This window comes from Patagioenas fasciata, chromosome 2 (genome assembly GCF_037038585.1).
Source record: "Patagioenas fasciata isolate bPatFas1 chromosome 2, bPatFas1.hap1, whole genome shotgun sequence".
Taxonomy (NCBI): domain Eukaryota; kingdom Metazoa; phylum Chordata; class Aves; order Columbiformes; family Columbidae; genus Patagioenas; species Patagioenas fasciata.
In genome coordinates, this window is record NC_092521.1 from 106,447,490 (window position 1) to 106,470,746 (window position 23,257).

Below are 23,257 nucleotides of genomic sequence, written 5' to 3' on the forward strand. Positions count from 1 at the left end.
CTTTACCAACTTGAGACTCTTCCCTACAGAATATAAATGAATACGTAGCGGCATTAATTACACTGAAGCAAAAAATGATTGATGGAGAGTAAGTACAATTGCATTAGTGGTTTTTTGTTTGTTTATTTTGATTTCTTTTTTATTGCTCCCAAATTCTTTAAGCAATGCAGCAAATACATTTTGTGGAACTAAGTCCTCCTTAAAATGAAAGTAATTTCTTCACAAGCAGGTCCTAACTCTAGACTGTAAGACTTCTTTAATTTATGTCCTAAAACATCTGTGTGTAGTGTTAGTAAAACAGGGCTATGTTGTGTAGCTATAATAGCTTATATATTATTACAAATATTAGCAGACGTAGCTTTTTTAAGATTTTATGTGTTGTAAAGAATATAGTATGAGAACTAAAAGTCGAGTACAGGTGTATACGAGGCTTTTCAACAGAATTTAGTCCAAGCATTGAAGTGTGAAATGCTATTGGGATCAAATATAAGAATATGGAAAATGAGGCTGAACATCAGTCAGATTCTAAAATGCTTCTGATACTTTGCCTTCTCTTCTGCGATTGCTTCCGCTTCTTCTCAATAACAATCAACTTATGATTGTTTGCAATAATGTATTGAGATATGTATAGCTTCATTCTATGGCTTAATATCCTTGCTATGTCTCATAATTGTAATGGTTTATTACTCATGTTCCCTTTCCCCAATATCTGTCAGTCTGGCTTTAGTGTATCTGAATTTCAGTCCTGTGTTCTCATTTCCAAAAAGTACCTATGAGAGCCTTCACTTTCTTAACTGGGGCACTTTTCTTCAAAGCTCCTTTACTCAGTGTCCTTTTCCTACCTCCAGATTTTGTGTCCCTCTGCTCTTTGCCAGTGCATACATTTATTGTGGGAATTACTTCTCCTTTAACTACTTGTAGCTCAGTCCTCCTTTTTTGCCTTACTTGATTACTGTTAACTGTTGCAAGAGAGAGTAATGCAGCCCTCTCTGAACTGAAGTAACTGCCATGGTATTTTTCTTTCTCTAGGAAAACATAATTTTAAGTTTGGGAACTAGGATATTATTTTTGTGATTATTTATGTAATTTTTTAAGCTGCAAATAGTTAATGGCTACAAATTCATGTAATTGCCAGTTGTGGTTTTGTTTGTTTGTTTTTCCTATTTTAAAACAGCCTGATTTGGGGTTTGAATGGCTTAATGAAAAAAAAAGGTTATATAGACTACTATCAGAAAATGCAAACCAGTCTAACACTTTCTGTATTTATCTATAAAGCAAAAGAAAAGGTATCCTAAGACATGATTGTCAAAATCAGGTGAGAAACTAATTAATTTTTTTCTTGCAGTCGTTTGCTGACAGAGTATCAACAGAAATGCACTGATATCCTTTACTTTTCTACTAGTATTCTTAGAGAATTAATATATCAACATTTCTTATAAGAGGGCTTGAGGCTTTTTGTTTAAGATTTAAGTTAAGAGATGATGCTTCTAGTAAAAATCAGACTAGATTGCCTTTGTAAAGAAAATAGGGCTTTGGAATTAAGACTGTCCACCTAAGGTCCAGCTTTTTCTAATATATAGCTTAATATGGACTTTTTGAAATCTGCGTTGCTGAGAATGACACAAGTGTTTTAATGTAACAGAAGCAACTCTGCTTATTCACTTCAAAAATATTGAAATGTTTCAAACACTTAGTTCTGCAAGTCCTACATATTTTGGGTGGAAATTTTTATTGGATGTTTCTTTGCAAGTGGCGATTGGATTGAAATATACTTAAGGATGTTTGATAAACAGTTTTTAATTTCTACCTTAACATGAGATTACAGCTTCAATTTGCTGAACGGTAAGTTTGATTTAAATTGTTTACTAAAGATGCTATGTTCTCTGTGTCTTTGACAGTTTTAGGAGTCTGATGTTGTAACAGCAATAGCCCTGGGTCTAGGCTGAGCTTTTAACATGTTCCTTTCTTTTACCATGCTTCCTAGGCCATAGTTAGCAAAGATACCTTTGATGAGGATATAAATCTGACCTTCTACAATACCTGAGTGAACTTCTTTCCTGGTCCTGTGTTACATAAGAGTCTAAAGTGACTGAGTGGAGATCTTTTGGTGGTGGTTAAATGTAAGCGTGTTTGGGACGGCCCTATTTGTATGAAGCATATTGTCTTAGAGTTGTGGCTCTGTACCTTTGCTTATTCTGCTTGATTACAGAGGAAGAGGCATCATATAATCTTTACAGACCCTGTCTTACCTGCTGAAATATCCCACAATTGGACTCTACTGCTATTTCACAGCACTACCTATGTAGAGACACTTAGTCCTGGCACTTCAGTGTAGGCAGCTGGGCAGTAGTCCTGTATGGCACATGCCATCTGCTTCCATCTAACTTTAAGCTATTTTTAAATAGATCTTGAATTTTCTTTTAATATAAAATGGATGGAAAAATGAGAGAACACTTGTCCTCTCACAGCATTTTTCCCCAGGGGAAAGCAAAATATTCAAACACTTGCCTGAAGAATCGGAGCATTGAATTTGAGAGCACCCATGTTTTTTGGCAACTTTTTGTAAAATTGCGCTTCCTATTTCAGAGAGATCTCTGCTCTTCGTTGCCAAGTGGAGCAGATGCTACAGAAAATCTTGCCGCTGGAAAAGTGCCAGGAAGAGTTGGGTTCCTTGAAAGCAGAGTTGGAAGAGAAAAAGGTGTGCTTGTAAGGTTTAAGTAACTTGCACTTTTTCTGTTGAAGAAAATGTAAATAACTAATGTTCATGTTAAGGAAACAGGCTTTAATGAGCCCAGTTGTTATTTCCAGCTCCCTGGGACAGGCAGCTCTGGATTTAGATGAAATTAATTACATGATAGCAGTAAGGTTGAGGCTCTTGTAGTTACTAAGATTTTTTTATCAGATTGTTGGCTTTTATTTCCTTATTTAGGAAGTAAGGAAATATGTTCAAGTTCTTTTGGTTTTCTGTTCTTATCTGGTTAAATTACTGAACTCTCTGTAACTCATACTACTAAGGCACGCAAAGAGGGTCTGTGCACATGTGAGCAAACACAGGCCAGCCACAGGAGCAGTCACAAACCACAGATGAAATGCAAAGAGTAAATTTATTTTCGTTACCTTGCCAACCGTGGGATCTCTGAAAAAGCACCAAAGCACCCAGGCAGAGGTACACAAGTAGGAATGCAGGCAGTGCAGAGCTCAGTCCTTGATAGAAGATCAGTGAGCACACTGGCTACGCCTGTGTATCAGAGATTCACGCAGGCTCAGTTTATCACACTGATCTTTGCCTGCAGTAGAGCAGGAATTTCAAGGGTGTTCGATAAGGTGCCTCTAAATCTTTCACAGGACTGTGTTATCTAGATACAGAGGCTCTATTTGGTCAAGCACACAAGGCTAAACAACAATTAGTGTGATATATGTGTTTTTCTATACCCCATCTGCAGTCGGTTCAGTGTACTTACAGCTCTTCTTGCCAAGCTTCTGTTATATTCCCACAGTGCAGAACAGGATTTTGCTTCTGTTACCATTTTGAACAGAAGTTTTTACATTATTAGCTATTTGAGTTTATTCCTAATTTCTCTCTCATCCTTTAGTTGAGATTTAGTCTACAGAACAAAAGCTTTTGACTGATCAGATTTTCTAAATATATGTATTTTCTGCACATTAACTATTATTTTTACAAAAGATAGCCCCCTCTCGTATTTTTTCATGCCAGTGCAAGGTAGGCTATGAACATTTGTCTTGTCACTGTACCTAGTTTTAGTTCAATGACAGAGTCATTTTTTAAATCTTCTTCCTTCCACAAACATTAGTAGCTGATGTTCTGATGGCACTTTTTCAAAAAAAGCAGGACTACATGTATGGTGTATAATAGTGCTCTTGACTTCAGATTTGAGTTCCTATCCAGATAGGTTTTGGAGGCACATACTCAAAAGATATATAGATACAGATTTATTTGTTTATTTGTTACAACTTTTGACTTTAAATACAAAGAATGCCCTGACTTTTCAGCTTTCTTGTTTTCTCATTGAATATACTTTTTCGGCTATGTACTGTTTTCATTAGAATCGGTAAAGTGCATGCAATTTTTTTTTTTTTTTGTTCTCAGTGAAGACACATTCTAACTGTGCTTTCCTTCCTCACAGAGTTCTCTAAAGATTTATCAGGAGAGCCAACTGGAATATGTTAAAATTAAAGAAGAAATAGTAAACAGTGATGCTCTGTGAGTGATGCTTCTTTTTTCACGACGTTTCATTCCCCCTATTACCTCCTCCAGAACTTGGTCTTGTACCTTACCTAGTTATGCTTTCCATTTTGCTAAAGTTTTTTGCTTATGGGTTCTTTGAACAGGGAGTTGATGGAAGAATGGTCTTAAATTTTGTAGCAAACACTTTGAAAAGTAGTATTAGTTCCATTATTATTGTGCCTTGAGGTAGCTCTTGGTGGTTATTTAGCAAAGGCTTTTAAGAACAGGATGAGGTTGGAGAAGCTGTAGTTTCTCCAGTTTTAAGTGGTTCTTAGTCTTGACTTTTTAACAAAAGGCTGTCTGTTTCTGTTGTGTTGATAAGCCTCTGAGGCCAGTATATAAATGATTTTGCCAAAGTGATCTGCACTTAAAATCAGCCCTTAAAATAACTGCTTTTAAAGAAACAGCTCAGCAGGCTCTGAACTGTCCACTTTGTTTGAAAGTAGACAAGAGGGATTTGGCACCAAAAATGCGGAAGCCATTTTTGCTGCCATAGTGCAAAATATTGTGAAGCTGTGCCTTGATATTTGTCAAAGTTTGTTTTTTTCGGTAACTAGTCACTCAAGGGCATCCTTGCCTGGACCGTATGTGCCTGTTATGTCTTAAAGCTCTTGATGTACTCTCTAGTGAATTTTTCTAATTGGTTTTTAATGCTGTTATACTCCTAGCCTCTAAATCACCTGTGTCAGGGAACTGAAACTTCTCGGTTTTCTGTGCAAAGGTAATTATGTTCTCAAAAGAAAACCAGCTAATATACAGCTGGGTGTTGTGAGTTTGTGATTGTGGTTATTTTCCTCCATGTGCATCACTTTGCATTTATCAACACCAATGATTGCTCTCTAGTCACTTGGGATTCCAAGACCATTCTGCTGTTTTTTGTAGTCAGCTTTTACTTCTGGTTTGTTCCAGCACACATCCCAATGAAACTCCTATTGGTGACTCCTCCCTCACTCCCTCCCTCCCTCCCTTTGGTCTTCTAAGCTATTTTGGTGTTACCAGCAGGTCAAAGGAGGTGATCATGCCCTTCTACTCAGCACTGTTGAGGCCATGCCTGGAGTACTGTGTTCTGAGCTTGTCTGTACAGGAGACATGTGGGCATACTGGAGAGAGTCCAACAAAGGGCCATGGAGATGATCAAGGGACTGAAGCGTCTCTTCAATGAGACACCCTAGTATCTTTACATGGTTTGTGAAACATACAGTACTCACAAGCACAGCAACAAGCCACTATCATCTAATAGATTGTACAAGCAGGCTAACATTGTTGTCACTTCTGCCAGACTGCCCTGATTTCACATACAGGTGATCTGTCCTGTGATCTTAATGGCACTTTAGCACAGCATCCTATCTAAGAGCAGCAGAGAGCAGCTACCCCATTGCTAACTGTGTCTGAAGAGGGAACTGACATACACTATGTTAGTATAGATATGTCATCTGTCTCCTATCTGTCACTCTTATCTTCAAGAAGAAGGATCCAGGGAACTACAAGCTGTTCAGCCTCACCTTGATCCCTGGAAAGGTGATGGAGCACCTCATCCTGAAAACCATTTCTAGGCACGTGAAGGACAAGAAACTCCTCAGGAGTAGTTAGCATGGCATCACCAAGGGGAAGTCACTTGACTGGCTTGATAAACTTCTATGATGAACTGATGTGCCTGGTAGCACTAGCAGTGGCTAATGTCTACTCAGACTGCAGTAAGGCCTCCCCCACTGTCTCCCATAAGAGCCTCACAGCCCCTTAAGCTGTTGCTGTAGGGGCTGTGTCAGCAGACAGTGAGGTGCCATGAAGTCTAGTTGGAGGCTGGTAACCAGCAGTGTACTCTGGGGGTAGAGGAGGAGGCCTGCATACTCAGTCCAGTCCTCTTTAACCTCTTGGTTAGCGATTTGCATGATGGGACAGAACATACTCTCAGCAAGTTTGCCAATGACCCAAAGTTAGGAGTGGCTGATAGGCCAGAGGATCATGTTACGAAGTGCAAAGTCCCACACCTGGTGAGGAACAATACCACACACCAGTATATGCTGGGGGCCTCCCAGCTAGAAAGCACCTGGGCAGAAAAGGACCTGGGGGTCCTGGTGGACATCAAGTTGAACATGTGCCAGCAACATGCCCATGTAGCAAAGAAGGCTGTTGGTATCCTGGGCTGCATTAAGCAAAGCTTTTCCAGCAGGCTGAGGGATGTGCTCCTTCCCCTCTGCTCAGCCCTGGTAAGACTATGCCTGGAGTCCTGTGTTCAGTGCTGGGCTCCCCAGTACAGGAGAGACATGAACATACTGGAGAGAGTCCAGGGAGGGGCCACAAAAATGATTGAGGAATTAAAGTGTCTAGCCATTGAGGAAACACTGAGAGAGTTGGGACTGTTCTGTCTGGAGAAGGCTCAGGGATCTCATCAATGTCTATAAATATCTGAAGGAAGAAGATGGAGCCTGGCTCTTTTCCGCGGTGCCCAGTGTCAGGACAAGAGGCAGTGGGCACAAACCAAAACACAAGAGGTTCCTTCTGACCATCAGGAATTTTTTTTTTTTTTTTTTTTTACTGTAAGGATTGCTGAGTGACTGAGCACTGGCACAGGTTGCCCAGGGAGGTTGCGGCCTCCCCATCATTGTAGATATTCAGAAGCCTTCTGGACGTGATCCTGGGCGATGAGCTCTAGGTGGCCCTGCTCAAGCAGCGTGGGTTGGACAAGATGACTTCTAGAGGTCCCTTCCTACCTCAGCCATTCTATGATGCTATAGCTATTTTATATACCTTTGATGTTGAGGCTATTTTAAGCAGTAGATCACATGAGTTCAGTAATTTGAGCTGAGTTTCTTCAGAAGCAGAATCCTAATGAATTGTTCATAAAATGAATGTTGGTCTACAGTCACTGTAAAATAATGTAAGTAAAAAATTAGCTCTCAAGTACTTTGGTCCAATCCACCATTCAGAGCCAGGATCAAAGTTAGGTTGCTCAGGACCTTCTCGTGTTGAGTTTTGAATATTTACAAGGATGGCAATTCCCCAATTCTGAGCTTATAACAAGTGTGATAACTTGCGACAAATACGTCCACTACAGACAAGCTCTGAAGTACTCAAAACAGACTGTTCCAGAAGTAAGGTTGCTCACTTAAATTAAAAGGTCACATTCTCTCTAAGGATTAAATAGATGCAACATACACAGTTGTTGCTTGCATTTGTATTTTTCAACCTTTGAGTACTACAAATGTAACCACATTATGCTTTTTGTAATCCGGGTAAGTTATAATACTGGATGGATTCTGCTTCTGAATGCAACTTCTGTTAGCAAAGCTTTTCTGAAGTTGTGCATGCATCTTAAAGACTGGATAGGAGCTCAGGTTGCATAGCGTGAGAGTTCTGTCCAAATGCATCATCTACAAACCTTGCTTTTTGTGAATTACTGGTTTTAACATCTACCTATTTTATTTCTTAGTGTAACTTCATGTGTTGATGAAATCAGTGAGCATCTTACTGCACGTGTAAAAGTAAATATTTTGTCTGGAAATACCATTGCAATGATAAATGTTGGCAGTTAGCGTCTGTCTGGTTATTAAGATTCATAGTTGTTTGTATCATGGAATTTCTGTCTTGAGTTGAAAGGTACCTATAAGGGTTAACTCCATGTAAGTTCAACTCCCTGGTCCTCGCAGGACTACCTAAAACTAAACCATATGACTCAGAGCATTGTTCAGATGCTCCTTGAACTCTGACAGGCTTGGTGCCATGACCACTTCCCAAGGGAGCCTGTTCAGTGACTGACCACTCTCTCAGTGAAGAACTTTTTTCTAATGTCCAATCCAAAACTTCACACAGTACTCAAGGTGGGGCTGCACCAGTGCAGAGTAGAGTAGGACAGTCACCTCTATTGGCCAGCTAGCTATGGTGTGCTTGATGCACCCAGGACATGGTTGGCCTTTTTGGCTGGCAGGTAACACTGTTGGCTCATATTCGGTTTGCCATCAACCCACATCCCCAGATCTCTTTCCGCAAGGCTGTTCTTCAGCTTCTCATCTCCCCATTTGTACATATAACCAGGATTACTTCATCCCAGGTGGAGAATCTGGCACTTGCTTTCGCTAAATGTAATACAGTTGGTGATTGCCCAGGTCTCTAGTCTATCTGGATCTCTAGTCTATCTGGATCTCTCTGTGAGGCCTTTCTACTCTCAAGAGAGTCTACAGCTCCTCCTAATTTTATATAATCGGCAAACTTACTCAATGTACCCATTTGCCCCCTCATCCAGATTATTTATAAGAACATTAAAGAGCATTGGCCCTAACACTGATCCCCACATTCCATTAGTGACTGGCTACCAGCCTGATGTAACCCCACTTACTAAAACTCTTTGAGCCTGACCCCTTAGCTAATTGCTTACCCAGTGCATCATAACTTGTCTAGCTGTGTGCTGGACGTTTTGTCCAGAAGGATACTTCAAGAGACAGTATCAAAAATTTTGCTAAAATCCAAAAAAACCCATCTATTGGCTTCCCTTAGTGAACTAGATGGGGGACCTTGTTATGAAAGGAAATGTATTTAAACAGGACTCTCCCCCTGTGAACCTGTGATAGCTATGACCAATGACTGCATTGTCTGAAGTGTTTTTCAGTGACTCCCAGAATAACCTTCTCCATAATTTTACCTGCCACCGAAGTGAGACTGACAGGCCTGTAATTACCAGGGTCTTCCTTCTTACCCTTCTTGAAAGTTGGGACAAACATTTGTCAGCTTCTAGTCAATTGGGGTGTTTCCAGACTCCCAGGCCTGTTGAAAAATAATGGAGAGAGGTCCTCTGATAATATCAGCCAGCTTGTTTGGTATCCTGGAATGAGCCCATCAGGCCCCATAGACTTACATGCATCCAGCTGGAGCAATAAGTCTTGAACAACTTCAGAGTTGCTGGGAGTTTATCATCCCTTTAGTCTTGGTCTTTCAACACAGGACTCTGAGGCTCCCAGGGCCCATTATTGGTGTTAAAGGCAGAGGTGAAATGTCTCTGCTTTGCTTCCAACCCTATTTGTGAGGTGACTGACCTCATCAAGTAATGGATCCATATAATCTCTGATCCTCCCTTTGCTGTTAAGATAATTTTAAAAGCCCTTTTTGTTGTCTTTCAGACTACTGGGTAGCTTGAACTCTAATCAAGCTTTGTCTGCATGAATCTTCTCCCTACAATGGCATCTCTGTAGTCCTCCCATGTCATCTGTCCTTGCTTCCAAAGTCCATACATTGTAGATGCAGTACTTCTGTGCATTGGTCAGAAGACAATCTACAGAGAAACAGAACTGCATTACCTGCTATTTTTTAAAGAACCCACCTTTATTTTTTTCCTGCAAAGATGTTTTATGAGGATTTTTTTCTAAAATTCTCACCTGTGGCTTGACTGTCAAAGCCATCATCTAAGTATAGACAGAGTTATTTATGAACCTGTTCAGGCTGAGAAGGCCTGAGAGCATTGGTCTATTACTTTGTAGTGTAAATGCTTTGACTACTGTGTGTGCCAAAGGTGGCCAATCATCCTTTTTGAGTGGATTTTCAAATGTATTCCAGTTAATGCCTGAAGTGGTGATTAAAACCTGCACATCCAGAAAGGCTTAGGCTGTAAATTTCAAGTCATTATACAAAGTGATCAGTCAGCATTGGTAGCTTGTGTTTGGTAGGACAGAGTCTTCTACTTATCACAAGAGTTTGAAAACTGTTTGTAGGATATTGGGATTTAACAGAAGGAAATAACATAAGTTTTTTGGGGTGTTTTACATTTTTTTTTCTGTTTTCCAGTTCTTTGTGTGTTTTACCTGTAAAGTAGGGTTGGAAATGCCGAAGTCAAAATTGTTTAGGATGCCTCAGTTTTTTGGTTTTGGTTTGGCTTTCGTAAACATCTGGATATTCTGAATAAAAAGCTGTGGGACATGAGTGATGCTGAAGGCTGTTCCTGATTATCTCATTACTTAAGTCTTATTGATTGTAAGCAAGGCTTAAGTGTTCTTAAGGAGTAAAACTAACCTGTCTGCATTGCATCATAGAAATGCAGAACAGAAACCAGTTTTCTCGGATTGTGTTTGTAACTTCAAGTTATAGCTGAAGGTATATTTATGTACCTGGATTAGTGGATTGACTTTCTTAAGAGCAAACTCTGCCTCTGTAACAGATACAGCTGTTTATATGAGAATGTCACCAACATGCCACTAATGTAAGTTTTCAGCTTCAGGGACACATTGGTCTCACAGGTCCTGGATCTAGGAAGTATGTTTTCTCTGAAATGGCTAGATTTGCTTTTTTTCCTGGCTTTTCATGTGACATAGTTCTACACAAAAATGATGTGTCAATGTCTTCTTTTTAACAGGAGAAAGAAACTGGAAACAAAAGTGAAGAAACTTGAAGGTAACATTCTACATTGTGTTACTGTGCTGTTTTCCTACTCTGTCTCTTGATTTCTTTTCTATACAAAGAAGTAATTGCAACTTTCTGAGGCCTCAAGGAACAAGGCAGGGCAGTACTGTTTGGTGCTGAATTACATCAGCCCTCCTGCAAAATGTTTCTTGTTGAGGATCTTAGGCACGTGGTGTAAATGAAGTTGGAAGGGAACTTCTGGTCATGGAAACCTCAAAGGACGGAGTCTGTCCAGGCAACTTGATGCACTGCATGACTATCTCCATGGTGATAAAGATTGTTCTTAGGGCCAATTGGAAGCTCTGTTGTTTCCACTTAGACCTGATGTCTCTGGTCCTCCCACCATGCACCACTGAACAGTGTCATTCCATGTTCTTCATGCTTTGTTGTAGATACAAGAAAACTGCTCTTGTATCCCTTCTAAGTTTTTATTGTTGTTGCTTGTTTGTTTGTGTTTTTTCCTCTCAAACTAATTAAGTTCAATGAGCCTGTTTTTGTAGGGCTTGTGCTCTAGTGTTCTGATAATCTTGACAGCATTCTTCTAGTCATGTTTATGATAATAGTAAACTATGTTGTGATCTTGGCATGTTTTCTGATTTTTAAATATTCTGGTAACTTTTTTGATTGGTTTGTTTGTTTTGCTTAAGTAGAGATAAAGCATTTGCCTTGTGGCACTGTGTTTTTCTTGTTTTGCTAGAGAGGGTGGATATTCATAAAGCATTCTGATATTTAACTTGCTGTATTGTTAACTGTCAAGACAATTATTTTAATTCATGGCACACTTACAGCTGTGCTCACCACAGTTTAAAGTACAATGAACTGAGTGACTTGTATCTTAGTCTTAGAACCCCCCCAAATCCTACTGTAAAGTACAGGTACAGGTATGTATGAATTATTGTCTTAAAGAGCCAAAATATAACTTCAATAGATTTGTATTTCACAGTGTCTTTTTTTTTGCTGCTAATTTGGTTTGGAGACTGGTGACCAATGCTACTTAAATTAATTGTCTCTTATATTGTAGTTTCTAACTTGAATTTTGGTTCTCTTTTTTGAAGAGGCTGCAACAAAACATACGCAGGACTTCAGACAACTGAAAACTGAAAAGAAAAGACTTGAAAAGGAGCTAAAGAAGGCACAAGTAAGACTTTCCTGGTCTTTCGGATGAAGCTTCTTTTAGTATTTCTGGGGGAAATAAAGGAAGCTGTTAGTATTAAAGACACTGAAATAGTAAAAATATGTTTTTTGTGGATGTTGAGTAACTAAACATAGCAATTCACCTTAAGAGATAGAAATTTTCCAGCTGAACCATGACCTTTGAAACGTTGATTTAGATTTCATGCTAATTAAGAGTAGATGTTCTACAAACTATGTATGGCATGAAATAAATGATATTAATTAATTTTAACAGGGAGAACTTGATGTTGTACTTAAAGAGAAGTGCACACAAGGTAAGTTTGCACCTTTGATTGCCTTCAGATTTATGTGTGGTTTTATTCCATTTGAACATTTCCTTACCCCCCCTTCTCTTTTTAATAGTTAAGCATGCAGAGACCCAGAGTTCAGCTGCAGATCTCACAACAGATATAGACAAAGGTAAGAGTTTTTGTAAGACTGTTCTGTGTGTTGAACCAACCATTATTCGTTTATGGCAGCTGTTACGGAGTTGAGTTTTTGGAAACAGAGGATACTAATAGAAATGCTGTAAAAGCAGACGTGGTTGATAGAAATATGTTACACTGATGAAGGACTTATGTAATAGATGGCTATTTTCACTTTAGCAATAAGGAAAATACTTGATTTATTAAAATGACTAGTCGACCCCATGCATGTGTGAAATCAATGGATGTGCAATTATAAACCAGAATTCAAACACTGAGAAAAAGTACAAACAATCTGAATGTCTTTGAAGCTCATTGAAATAATAAAGGAAGCATGCAAAGCAAAAGACACAACACAAGAGTGTAATCTGCTACAATTTCTATATGTGTCTCTCTAAATCAAGTGGAAATCCAGAATGTATACCTGGTTTTTATCCTATGACCTTTTTTTTATCCTCATGCTCTAACGTGTCTGCTACAAATTAGCTGAATCTGGGTAATGGAGCAAAGTCCTAAACTTTCTCTGAAGTACTGATGTCAAACTTTAAGCAAATTTATTTTTTGCATTTTTGCAGTCTTTTATAGATAGATATTGCTTTTGAATTGTTTAGAAATTCTGAAGGCAATTTTCAGGAAAAAAAAATAACTTCCCTGTTCTATTTCTTGTGTTGCAATATTTGTATGTGAAGTTTGTTGCCAAAATTAAACTTTTCTGAAAAAAGGTAGACCTTGTCAGTTCTTGTGTATCTTGGTGTATTTTTACTGCCTTTTGGATGGTACTAAATTGGTACCCAATTTCACCCTTTACTTTTTAATTAGTGTCAAGATGGGAAAATTAAGATCTGAGCTCTAATTTCAGCTTCAAATAGCAACAAGGTTTTATTAGTAATGAGAAGTTGTTAGTGTTGTTAATAGCTGTCATACAAAATTCAGTTGTATTTTTTTAATATGTCTCTTCATAAAATAGCAGCAGTTTGCTGTGCTCTTTGACTTACAGAATTGTCTCAAAACCAATAATCTCAGTTCCCAGTTGTTTGATCTGATGATAGCTTTGGCGTAAGTAGGTGAGGTGCTCCTGTATTTTGTTGAGTTTTTGGTCTATTTCTCCCTTTCCACCTACCCTTCTTATTCTGGAAGTAGGTTGTTTTGTATCAGCTGGCAATAGTGCTGTTAGTACTACAGACAACGTCTACTAAAGTTGTGGCCTGATAATTAATTCAGATACATTTAATGCATTGTTCCTCCCTGGTGAGACCAAGATGAGTTGCTACTGAGTGGGCATAAAGAAAGAATGTGATATAAATATTTTCTTCTTAAAAGATTTCTTCCCCCATTTATGTTCGTGACACCTGAGTTGTTTTGGAAAGCTGTTTAATTTCACTTATGCTATGTTCAAATTTGCTTTTAAATTTTACTCTGGGAGCTGCTACAAGTTCTTGCCACTCTTACTATAGAAAGGAAAAGCTAAAGCATTCTGAAGCTGTTCCTTCGGTCTGCTGTGTGACTATCCATTCCCTCAATGGCATCTAATGTTTCTCTTTCTCTGAAGATAAAATGCCCCTATGTCCCTTGTCTTAATTTTTGTTGTGGGTATTTTGTAATTTGTTGTAGGCATGTCTGTGTTCTGAGTAAAAATAAAGAAACATAAATTCTTAGCTCTCTGAGCAATTGATGTTTTCCTTCATTTATAAAAATATTTATTTTAACAGGAAAAGTAAAGCTCTTGTTAGAAGAACTCTGGATGTGTATTGACAGTGCAACAGGAAAAAGAGAGAATCAGGAGAATGATCGTGTTGTGGGTGAGATAGCATGCAAAGTACTGAAATTTTCTTGAAGCTGTCTCTTTTTCTGACAAAAAAAAAAAATTGATACCTTTTTTCAGCTTCTGTTCAGGATAAGGCATGGCCTGAAAAAAGAAGACTGACTGTTACAGAAGGTAGGTACCAGCAGATGTGAATTCATTAATATGCAGTGTGCATTAACTTAGTCTTACTGGGATATCAGGTTTGTATACTGTTTGCGTAACACTTCTATGACAGACTTAAATACTTTCTCTGGTGATTGTCTGGTCAAGTACGTTGGTGATTAGAATATTTGAAAATAATTGCAAATATGAATTTGAACAGCCAAGTAAACTGATATGCTTTCCTAAATAAAAGCTGTCGTAACCTGCTGTTGCAATTGAGGAATCAAATTCTTTTACCATCAGCTGCTTTGACTATTTCTGAGTACTCAAAACTCACCTTTTATGTTTATGCCTTAATTACTGTATCATTATAAACTCTGCAGTGTATAAGGTGAATTATGGGGTGCAAGTGCTATTGTGTAGTTCACTGTACAAAGTAAACTTTCCAGCTGCCTAATTTAAGTTCTTCTAGGGCAAAAATACAGAACGGTGTGTTTCTGTCAGCTTCAATGTGGAGAAAATTCTGAGCTTAGAACTGGTTGGCACAAAGGAGCGTGAAAGAAATCTAAGATAAAATCTAAAATTATATCTTAGAATGAACCACATTCTGAATTTTCCTTCTTTGTTGATGCTTGTGAAGAATCTAGTTTTCCCTTTGGTGGTGTAATGGAACTTGAATTGTAAATGGAGTCTAGGTTTTTCACAAGATGGAAGCTCTATGTGACTGCAGCTTGTTAATAGCTTTATAAAAGTGTGTGTTCTTAACTTGTAAGATGCTCTTTTGACCAATGGAAATATCAGAGTTTACTTATCTTTTGGGAAAATGAGTTGATAAGGCCCTTTAGGCTGAACAGTTTCTCTGTCCTCCTACTGTCCATTGACGCAACTGAGATTTTGACATGAATCTGCTACGTGAAGTAATTGAGATAAATCTTGGAAATAGGAATGGATAAACACCGACAGCAATAATGGCGCACACTGTTCTTTTTTATTTTTCAAAAAAAATGCATGTTGTGTCAATTAAATCAGTACATCCTCTGTTCAAAACCATTTTGTCCATGAGCTGTTCTTTATCCTGTGAGATGGTACTTGGATGTATATAGAATAGGCTAGATCTGTTGTTTGAATACTACTGATTCTGTGTCCAATAGTATTTGTCAGCACTACAAGCAAGATCACACATACAAATGTTGTATAAGAATTGCAAATACTATAGAGTAGGTTCTAGTTCCATGTGGCACACCTGGGTTTTGGAACTGTTGATTTCTGCTCCAATAGGAGGTCATCTTTCCTTTTATAAAATCATAGAATTTACATTTCAGAAAGCTGGGCCATCATTTCACTTTTAAAAGTATCTAGCACAATTATAATACATATTTAAATTCTTTGTGTGCTTTTTAGACTTTCCTGGGGCAATGTGCTTTGTCTGCATGAATAAGAAGTGGGTTACTGTGTAAATGTAAAAAGTGTAATTTGAAAAGGAACAAATCGAACAGTGCGAAGTATCACACAACATTTGGACATGCTTTCTTGCTGCTAGAATAACTGTGTAAAGCTGGTATAGTTGACATTATCTTGAAAGGGTTGTCAACTGCTCAATATCTTTCATTGTCTTAGTGGTTCAAAGTCCTTTGTGCACAGGTATGTTGTGGGGGAACCTTACTTCTAAATATTTTTTTTAAAGGTTCAGCTTAAATAAGACACAGCATTAAAGGCAAAATCCTGTACAGTTAAACTCAATATTGAAATTTAAAGAACAAGCACTTTAAAAGCATAATCATAAAACTAGGAAATAGTTAAGAACTACCTTTCTGTGTTTATGGGAGGGTATAATTGTAACTGATCTGCAAGTGCAGCTACTGGCTCAAAGCTTCAAGTTGCTTTATGCTGAGAATTACAGCCTGAGTGGGGAATGTCACTGTGTGCTTGTCTTGCTTTTCCCCAACATCAGTTACTGGGCTATAAATCATTGTGCTATATGGACCTTCAGTTCTACCCAATATGGCCCTTCCCCATTGAAAAAGTTAGGAAGAATAGTCTTAATGATCTTAAAGAGCTGATCTCTGTAACGAAAATATTTCTGAAAGTGACATTAAATGCTTCTTATTCCTGATCTATGGGAACATCACTTGAAAATATGGTAATGCATTCTTATTACTATGTTATATTACCTCTATAAAGATTTTTTTTTAATATTGTTGTGTTTTAGAAACTGTACAAATCCACCAAAAGGTCAGGAAGTGTGATGGCAAAATGCTACCACAGTATTCTTCACTAGAAAGTGCTGGAAAGCAAAATTCTGTAACAACCATGCAACCGCAAGTGAGTACCAAGCCTTTTGGAGATGACTGTGTGGAGAACAGGACTACTGAAGAATGTCTGTACGGTGGTGAGGATAAAACTGTAGATGTGATAATACAGACAGATGGGGCACACAGCAATTCGGACTTAACCGATCAGGAGCTAAAGGGCCCAGGTGGAAGTGTGATGGATATATTGAATTGGGCCAGGCCTCTCCCTGCTCTACTTTCTCCAGTACAGCTTTCACCACTGTCTACACAGGTGAGTTTCAAGATGTATCTGACTTGGCACTACCTTACTGCAAAAATAATGATTTTATATTCCTGGGCTTTTTTATTTTTTTGAGTATAAATATTAGTTACTTATGCACTGAAAGGCTCTCTGTGTGAGTGTTTAGATCCATATGGATACTCTTTACCTTCTAGCATACTGCCTATGAAAGGAGGCAAAACAATTTTCAGAAGTATATTTAAAACAAAGTTATCCATGTCTCAACTGCTGTAATAATTTCTTTTCCCAATGTTGCAGACTTACAGCCCCAATTCCTGTTTGAGTATAAGCATGGCTTTCATAGAAAAATTCCACAGCTTGAAAGCTGAGAGGAACCTACTCAAATATTGTTTTCCAATAATCTTAGAATGCAACTAGGTAGGTAAAGAAGTCTCTGACTTTTCTCAGAGGTACTGTTTGCTATGAAGAGCAATGATAGAGAAGGATGTAATTCTGTTGATCAGCCTTAGTCTCTCGAAACCACTGCATGTCAGGGCCACCAGTATATTTGTTTAGAGAAACGGATCTTAAAACTAATACCAGGCTTTGGAATATTAACTTTGTGTTTTACCTTAAAGGATACATTGTTTGGAGAAGTCACAGGCTCCAGCAACGAAGAAGTTGATGGGAGTGCTTCTACAGTGGAGGCTATTTTACAAGAACAACAAGTTCAGCATCAGAGTTGTAATGCATTCAGCCTCAATGAGAAGTGTAACAGACGAAGCAAATCATATGAGTGTGGTCTTGATGCAGAAATCTCATGTAACCTGAGTTGGAATGAAAAAAAAGTTCTTACCGGTCCAAAGATGTCAAGCAAGGAGGAGAGAGGTGCTGAAACAAAGCAAGCTGAAGCTGCTACTTTAATTACAAACATGGAAACTGACAAAGATTGTTTGGAGAAGTCTGAGAATATGGAAACTAAGAAGAGAGAACTAGCTGAAGCAACAGTACATGAATTGGAAGCTGTTGAAGAACAGAAAAGAGAGAGTGAGGACATGCACAGTGAAGAGGGAGGTTCTTCACCTGATTCCATATTACACAGTTTCAAGCCTCAGAATCAGATGGAAAAATGTAGTGAGGTAGAACAAACAGAGGAGAATGTAATCTTAACTAGAGCTGGTAATTATGAGGGTACACATGAAAAGCATGGTGAATTAATAAAAGCAGAAAGAGATGGATTATCAGAGAGAGAAACCACCAGAGCAGTATCTGTTCCTCCAAATGCTACTCATTTGCCACCTGAGCAATGCATTTTGCTTCAAGGTGAAGATTCTGAGGAGAAATCTGATGTGTTGATACAGAATGAAGTGGTTGAAAATGAATCAAAAAATGCAGTCAAAGTAACTAATATGGCAAGTGATGCAGGGGAAAACATAAACCAAGTGATAATTGGAAAGGAAATAAAAGCTGCAGTACAGATGGAAGGACTCTGTGCAGAGGCAAGCAATAAGAGAGAGCTCTCTGAAAATGTATTGTCTGATTTCAGTAGCTCAAAATCCTGTGAAGTGGAGTGTCTTAAAGACTTAATGACACAGTATGATGGGGAGGGAATAATTATGGAGACTGAGGCAGACACTGGAGCTATTGAGATCTCTGCACAATCTCAGTGCTCTGAAATAAAGAATGACAGTGAAGAGATTCTGGAAAAACAATATGTGCAAACAATAAAAGATGAAGCGGACAGCGAATGTGAAGCAGAGACTGTTAAAGTCTCTAGACATTACTTAACTGTGTCTGCTGTTGAAGGAATCAGAAATTCATTGTCTATGGATGATGTAGACAAAAATGTAGGTGTGGAGAGAACTACTTTGTCAGCCTTTCCAAAAGATGATGAACAGCTCAAAATTGAAGACATGAATGTAACCAGACCTGAGAGTATTGATCTAGCCGTGAAATTTAACAGAGAAAGTGTTCTAGAAATCTCTGAATCATCAGAGCTACTCCATAGTGCAGAAGATGGAAAATTACTACGTAGAAAGGAAAGGGGACATCTAAAAGGGAAACCACACCAGGAAGAAAATAGTGATAATTTATCACAAGGGAAGTCAGACTTGGAAAGTATACTTGCACTACCAAAGATGAGATGCATTATTGATGCAGAAAGCAGTGTACCTAAGTGTGAATCCTCTGTGTTAGATTATACAGAAATAAAAAGTGAAATGGAACAACCTCAAAACCTGTGTAGTACATTAGAAAGTCCGTTGTCCAAAACTCAAAAGTTTATAGGCTTTGAATCTAAAGAGGTTGAATTAAAAGTTAATCTAGAAGATTTTGGAGAGGAAAGCAGTGACATGTTAGAAAGAATGGATAGGATTGAATCCGTATTAGCAGAAAGTAATTTTACTTCTCAGGCACAGTTTGCAAAACCTCTGAATCAGTTACTGGTAACTGAAAATGTTAAATGCGATGAAGTAAAAGGGGAATTAAATAAACAAAGCAAGGAATTGGTGACTGAGATTTGTTCCAGTTCACTTAGCTGGGAAGAGAATGTTGTGAAGAAAAATAATACTTCAGAGATCATCTGCCAGCCTGCTTCAGAAATGGATTTTAATAGTGGCTTGACTTTTTCTGCTCAAGGGGACTTGGAGGTGGTCTATATAAATACTGAAGAAACAGATTCTTCTGTGCAAGTGGGAATCAGCTTGGAATCCACCATACCTCCTGATGTAAATTTCAGTCTTCAGAAAGCTGTTGGTTTTGTTGAAACTGATTTCAGAGAAAAGGCTGCTTTTTCCCATACGTGGAAAAACAAAAGAGATAAAAATTGTGTTACGGGCACTGCACTTAACTGTTCTTCAGAAAGCTTGGAAGAGGGTGCTGAGGTTCTGTCTGCTGAAAAAGACAACCTGTGCAAAAAGCTGGACTGCCCTGAGTGGGAATATGTACACAAAAATGAAGTGAAAATTCCAGATGAGAAGGAACAGCCAGTAGATAAAGAACCTCATGCATCTGTTAAGTCACAGATCTTAGATGCAAACTCTTACAATAAGAGTACTTTTCTTCAAAAGTTTGATTGTCAAGAATCAGGATGCAGGACTTCTACGTGGGAGGTTACAACAGATCCTTCTAGAACTGGCTCACTAATAGCTGGAGGAGAAAGCAAAGAATTGACTAGTTTTGAGGCATCTGGGAAAAATACTATAAAAAGGTATAAAAATGATTTTGATATGCCAGAGCAGAGCAATGAATCTGAAGAGAAAGCCTGTTCTGTACAAAAAGTTAGGAATGTGAAGTGTTCTGAATGTGTTCCCATGTTCAGAAAAGAACTGAGAGCTTCCAGGACAATTGTAGTGGGTGCTCTGGAAACTGGTGCAATTGCTGATTCTGATTGCCACATCTGTGAACTTCATTCAACAGTGCACCCAGGATGTATTTTGTCAGTTGGTCATCTAAAAGCAGACACTGTGATGGATATAGATACACACTGTGAAACAAACACCTTTCCAGATACTGCAAATGAGTTGTCAACTGTGGTTGGGGAGGGTTATCCTAAAGACTCTCTCTCTTGCAAAAGAGAGTGTGTACTAATAACCTCTGAAAATACCGAGGGTGCTAATAAATGCATAGTAGATTCTAACAGAGCTGGGTGCTTCAATGACAGTGAGGAAAGTCTGTTAAAAACTGGGACATCAAAAGAAAGCCTTGTGATGCCAAATGCTTCAAAAAATAGATTACCACTATGCCAGATGTTAACCAGATTTTCAGAAACTTGCAGACCAACTGTAAAAAACAGTAAATTAAATACAAGAATGTTAGCACTTGGTAATTTCTTAGAAGAAAATGATTCTGAAAAACTTCAGTCAAATGTGGAGCAAAGTCTACTACACAGTGTTTATATGGGGGTCTCAGTGTTTGAAGAATATAATAATAATAGTAAAACTTGCACGACTTGCAATGTAGGAGAAAATAACACTGGTGTTATCTTAGGTGGTAGCAGTAGGAAAAAAAAAAAAGTCAAATATCTTCCAAATCCAGCCCTATCTGATGTAGAGTGCAATTGCCAGTCACACACGCAGCCTTCTGAGCCACAAAAACCAGTATTTGAGAAGCTATGTATGTTGGAGTCAGAATCTTGTGAAGATGTTGCTCTCAAAAAAAGCAATAAATTGGAATGCAAAGAACAAGAACTATCTGAAATCTTGACTCTTTCAACCAAGACAACTGCCCAAGTAACGCATGCCAAGCTATCAAAGAGGCTGTTTCAAGTTAAAAGAAAAACAAAGACTCCCAAAGTTAAACTAAATCAGCCAGTACTTGCAAATGCTGATACTTCTATGCCAACAAAATGTTCATCTGAGACTATAAATGAAATTAGGCAAGAGATGGGTCCTCCTTTGCCCCCCTTGCTACTGCCTTTGGTTGCTACTCCTCCAAAAGGTGCATGTACTGTGTCCCCAGTATTGTCTTCTACTGGTCGATCCTCTTTGCTTTCCCCTCTTGATGACCTTATATCTCCACTACGTGATACTCCTGTGCCTCCTCTCATGTCTCCGTTAACAGATACTCCAACATCAAAATCTGCTCTTTTATTTTCTCCTCCCTCATCCTCAGAAATGGCAACAGGTAGCAGGATTTGCTCCTCACCTTTGAAATTTTGTACTTCCATTCCAAAGCATGCACTTCCGGTGCCCGGACGATTTCCTCTGTTTGCAGCTGATAGTGTTGCTCCCGGTGCTCCTCCAGAGAACTCTGTGAAAATATTGGACACTATGTATCCAGAGCTGTCTGCAAGGGCAAGGACACTAAACATTCTGAAAGGAAATATTCAGCTTAACCGATGTGCTTTCCCAGACAGCCAAAGTTTGCCAGGGCCTGTGGCTCAAATAGGTGGGTTCAAAGCAATTGCATCTACATCAACTGCTTTTGTTAAAACTGGGAGCAATTTGAAATCTGACAGTAGCAAAGATCAAGGAAAAGATGTGCAAAATCAGCAATTGTTTTCAAGCTCATCAAATCATGTTGAAGAACGGACAGTATTGCCAATATCTATGCCAAGAAGTGCAAAGAGACTGAGGTTGGATAGTGAACCACCAAAGCTGGAGCCCAGTGATATCGCTGCTGTTGGAAATACTAAAAATAAAATCTCTGAAATGCAGGAGGCTTTCCATTACAAAAGCTGTGAAACTGGTGATTCGGGACACAGTTCCAGTTTAGAAGCATCCCTATCAGTAAAGATGGTTATTGATCCTGGCTGCCAGAAAGTTTCTTTGGCATTGAAGAAAATTGCTGAATCTTGTTTTGACTTGTTACCAGTTATTAAAGATCACATGTATGTCAGCAATATCTCAAAGATTCCAGTAATGCGAGATGAAGAGAAAGAAGTTGTCTATGAGTTTGGTGTGAAAAACAAGGTAAGTACCATAGTTTTTTAATTTTGCGTTTTAACAATGACTTTGGTGCAGGTGAAAAGAGTAGAAGTATGTAGTATTTGAATTCTCAGTTGTTCATGCAATCTGCAGTGTTGAAGTCTTTAAAGGTTATCAGACATCTAAACTTGTATAACTTAAGAAAATATAGAAATTCACAAGAAATTACTGTTCAATGGTGTCCAAGATGCAAAACTGCATTTGAAAATACATTTGTTTTCCTATTTTTGCAGAATTTTTTTTAGTGGGTATCATTAACAATTGTAGAAGGAGTTCCTTTAAAAAGTGTAAGGTTCCATTACCTTTTTAAATTTTTTCAATTAAATAAGATAAACTGCATTGTATATACAGTAGTGGCATACCCTTTCATGCCATGTTTACCTTTATTCTCCATCATGTCGTTCAAATGAAGTTTATTGGAAAAATCTTTCAATACTCTGTTTCTCAGTACTGACAGCATCAGTGTTGAAAAAATTCACGATTGCTGTCTTTCTCATAGATATTTTGTAGTCTGCAGGAGAGGAATTCACCAATTGATGCATGGTAGCATTTTGCCCTGTTTCAGTTCTTAGATACAACTAAGTTCTCCACAGAAGTTGCTGCCAGGTTCTTGGGACAGCAGTTGCCAAACCTGGTAACTTCATAGAAGCAAGGCTGCAGCAGCTTTGTGTTTCCAGGTCCAGCCAGCGGCAAGGCCGAGTACATACTCCTAACAGGCACACGTGCATATAATGTGTGCCTGATCTTGTTCCCTTCTCTGGCTGATAAGGGTGAAAGCCTAGTAGTGGAAAATACACATATACAGACAGTATGGATCCCTCCAGTAGCTAACATTAGACACTCAGTATACCCAGTAGGTGGCTCCTGCTCTCCACACTTGTATCATGCAAAGACAGACTTGCAGACACAAAACACATGTCCCTCCAGTAGCTGGTTCAGACCTATGGCCTTACCTGCATCTGTCCCTCAGACCCTTGGGCTTTCAGGTTCTGGTTGCTCATGAAGCCAGCACACAGACTCCTGGTGTCTACCTATTCTAAACCTGTGGCCTCTCCAGCAGCTGGCTGCTAAGCCTCTCTTTCTACTCTCCACTTCTAGCCCTCCTTTCTAAACATCCTATAGTAAGTCTTGCACAATCCAAATATTCTCCTTTGTTGCATCTCATATCAAGTCCCATGTTACTGTA

At 38.6% G+C, this 23,257-nt stretch overlaps 1 protein-coding gene across 5 annotated transcripts in view; it reads left to right on the plus strand.

The window, feature by feature from the left end:
* The window catches only part of ICE1 (interactor of little elongation complex ELL subunit 1), a 34,712-nt gene that overhangs the window by 1,218 nt on the left and 10,237 nt on the right, over positions 1-23,257 (plus strand). For 3 of the 5 annotated variants that reach the window (XR_011737647.1, XR_011737648.1, XM_071804677.1), the window contains exons 2-14: positions 30-88; positions 1,346-1,380; positions 1,824-1,842; positions 2,587-2,698; positions 4,146-4,222; positions 10,584-10,621; positions 11,686-11,768; positions 12,039-12,078; positions 12,167-12,223; positions 13,938-14,027; positions 14,111-14,164; positions 16,344-16,696; positions 17,284-22,056. Coding sequence is in view for 3 of the 5 variants with exons in the window: in XM_071804677.1 (XP_071660778.1) it covers positions 30-88; positions 1,346-1,380; positions 1,824-1,842; positions 2,587-2,698; positions 4,146-4,222; positions 10,584-10,621; positions 11,686-11,768; positions 12,039-12,078; positions 12,167-12,223; positions 13,938-14,027; positions 14,111-14,164; positions 16,344-16,696; positions 17,284-22,056 (5,790 nt within the window). In the remaining 2 variants the exon portion in view is untranslated. The remainder of the gene's footprint in view (positions 1-29; positions 89-1,345; positions 1,381-1,823; positions 1,843-2,586; positions 2,699-4,145; positions 4,223-10,583; positions 10,622-11,685; positions 11,769-12,038; positions 12,079-12,166; positions 12,224-13,937; positions 14,028-14,110; positions 14,165-16,343; positions 16,697-17,283; positions 22,057-23,257) is intronic. The other 2 variants (XM_071804678.1, XM_065830566.2) reach the window with 2 other exon arrangements.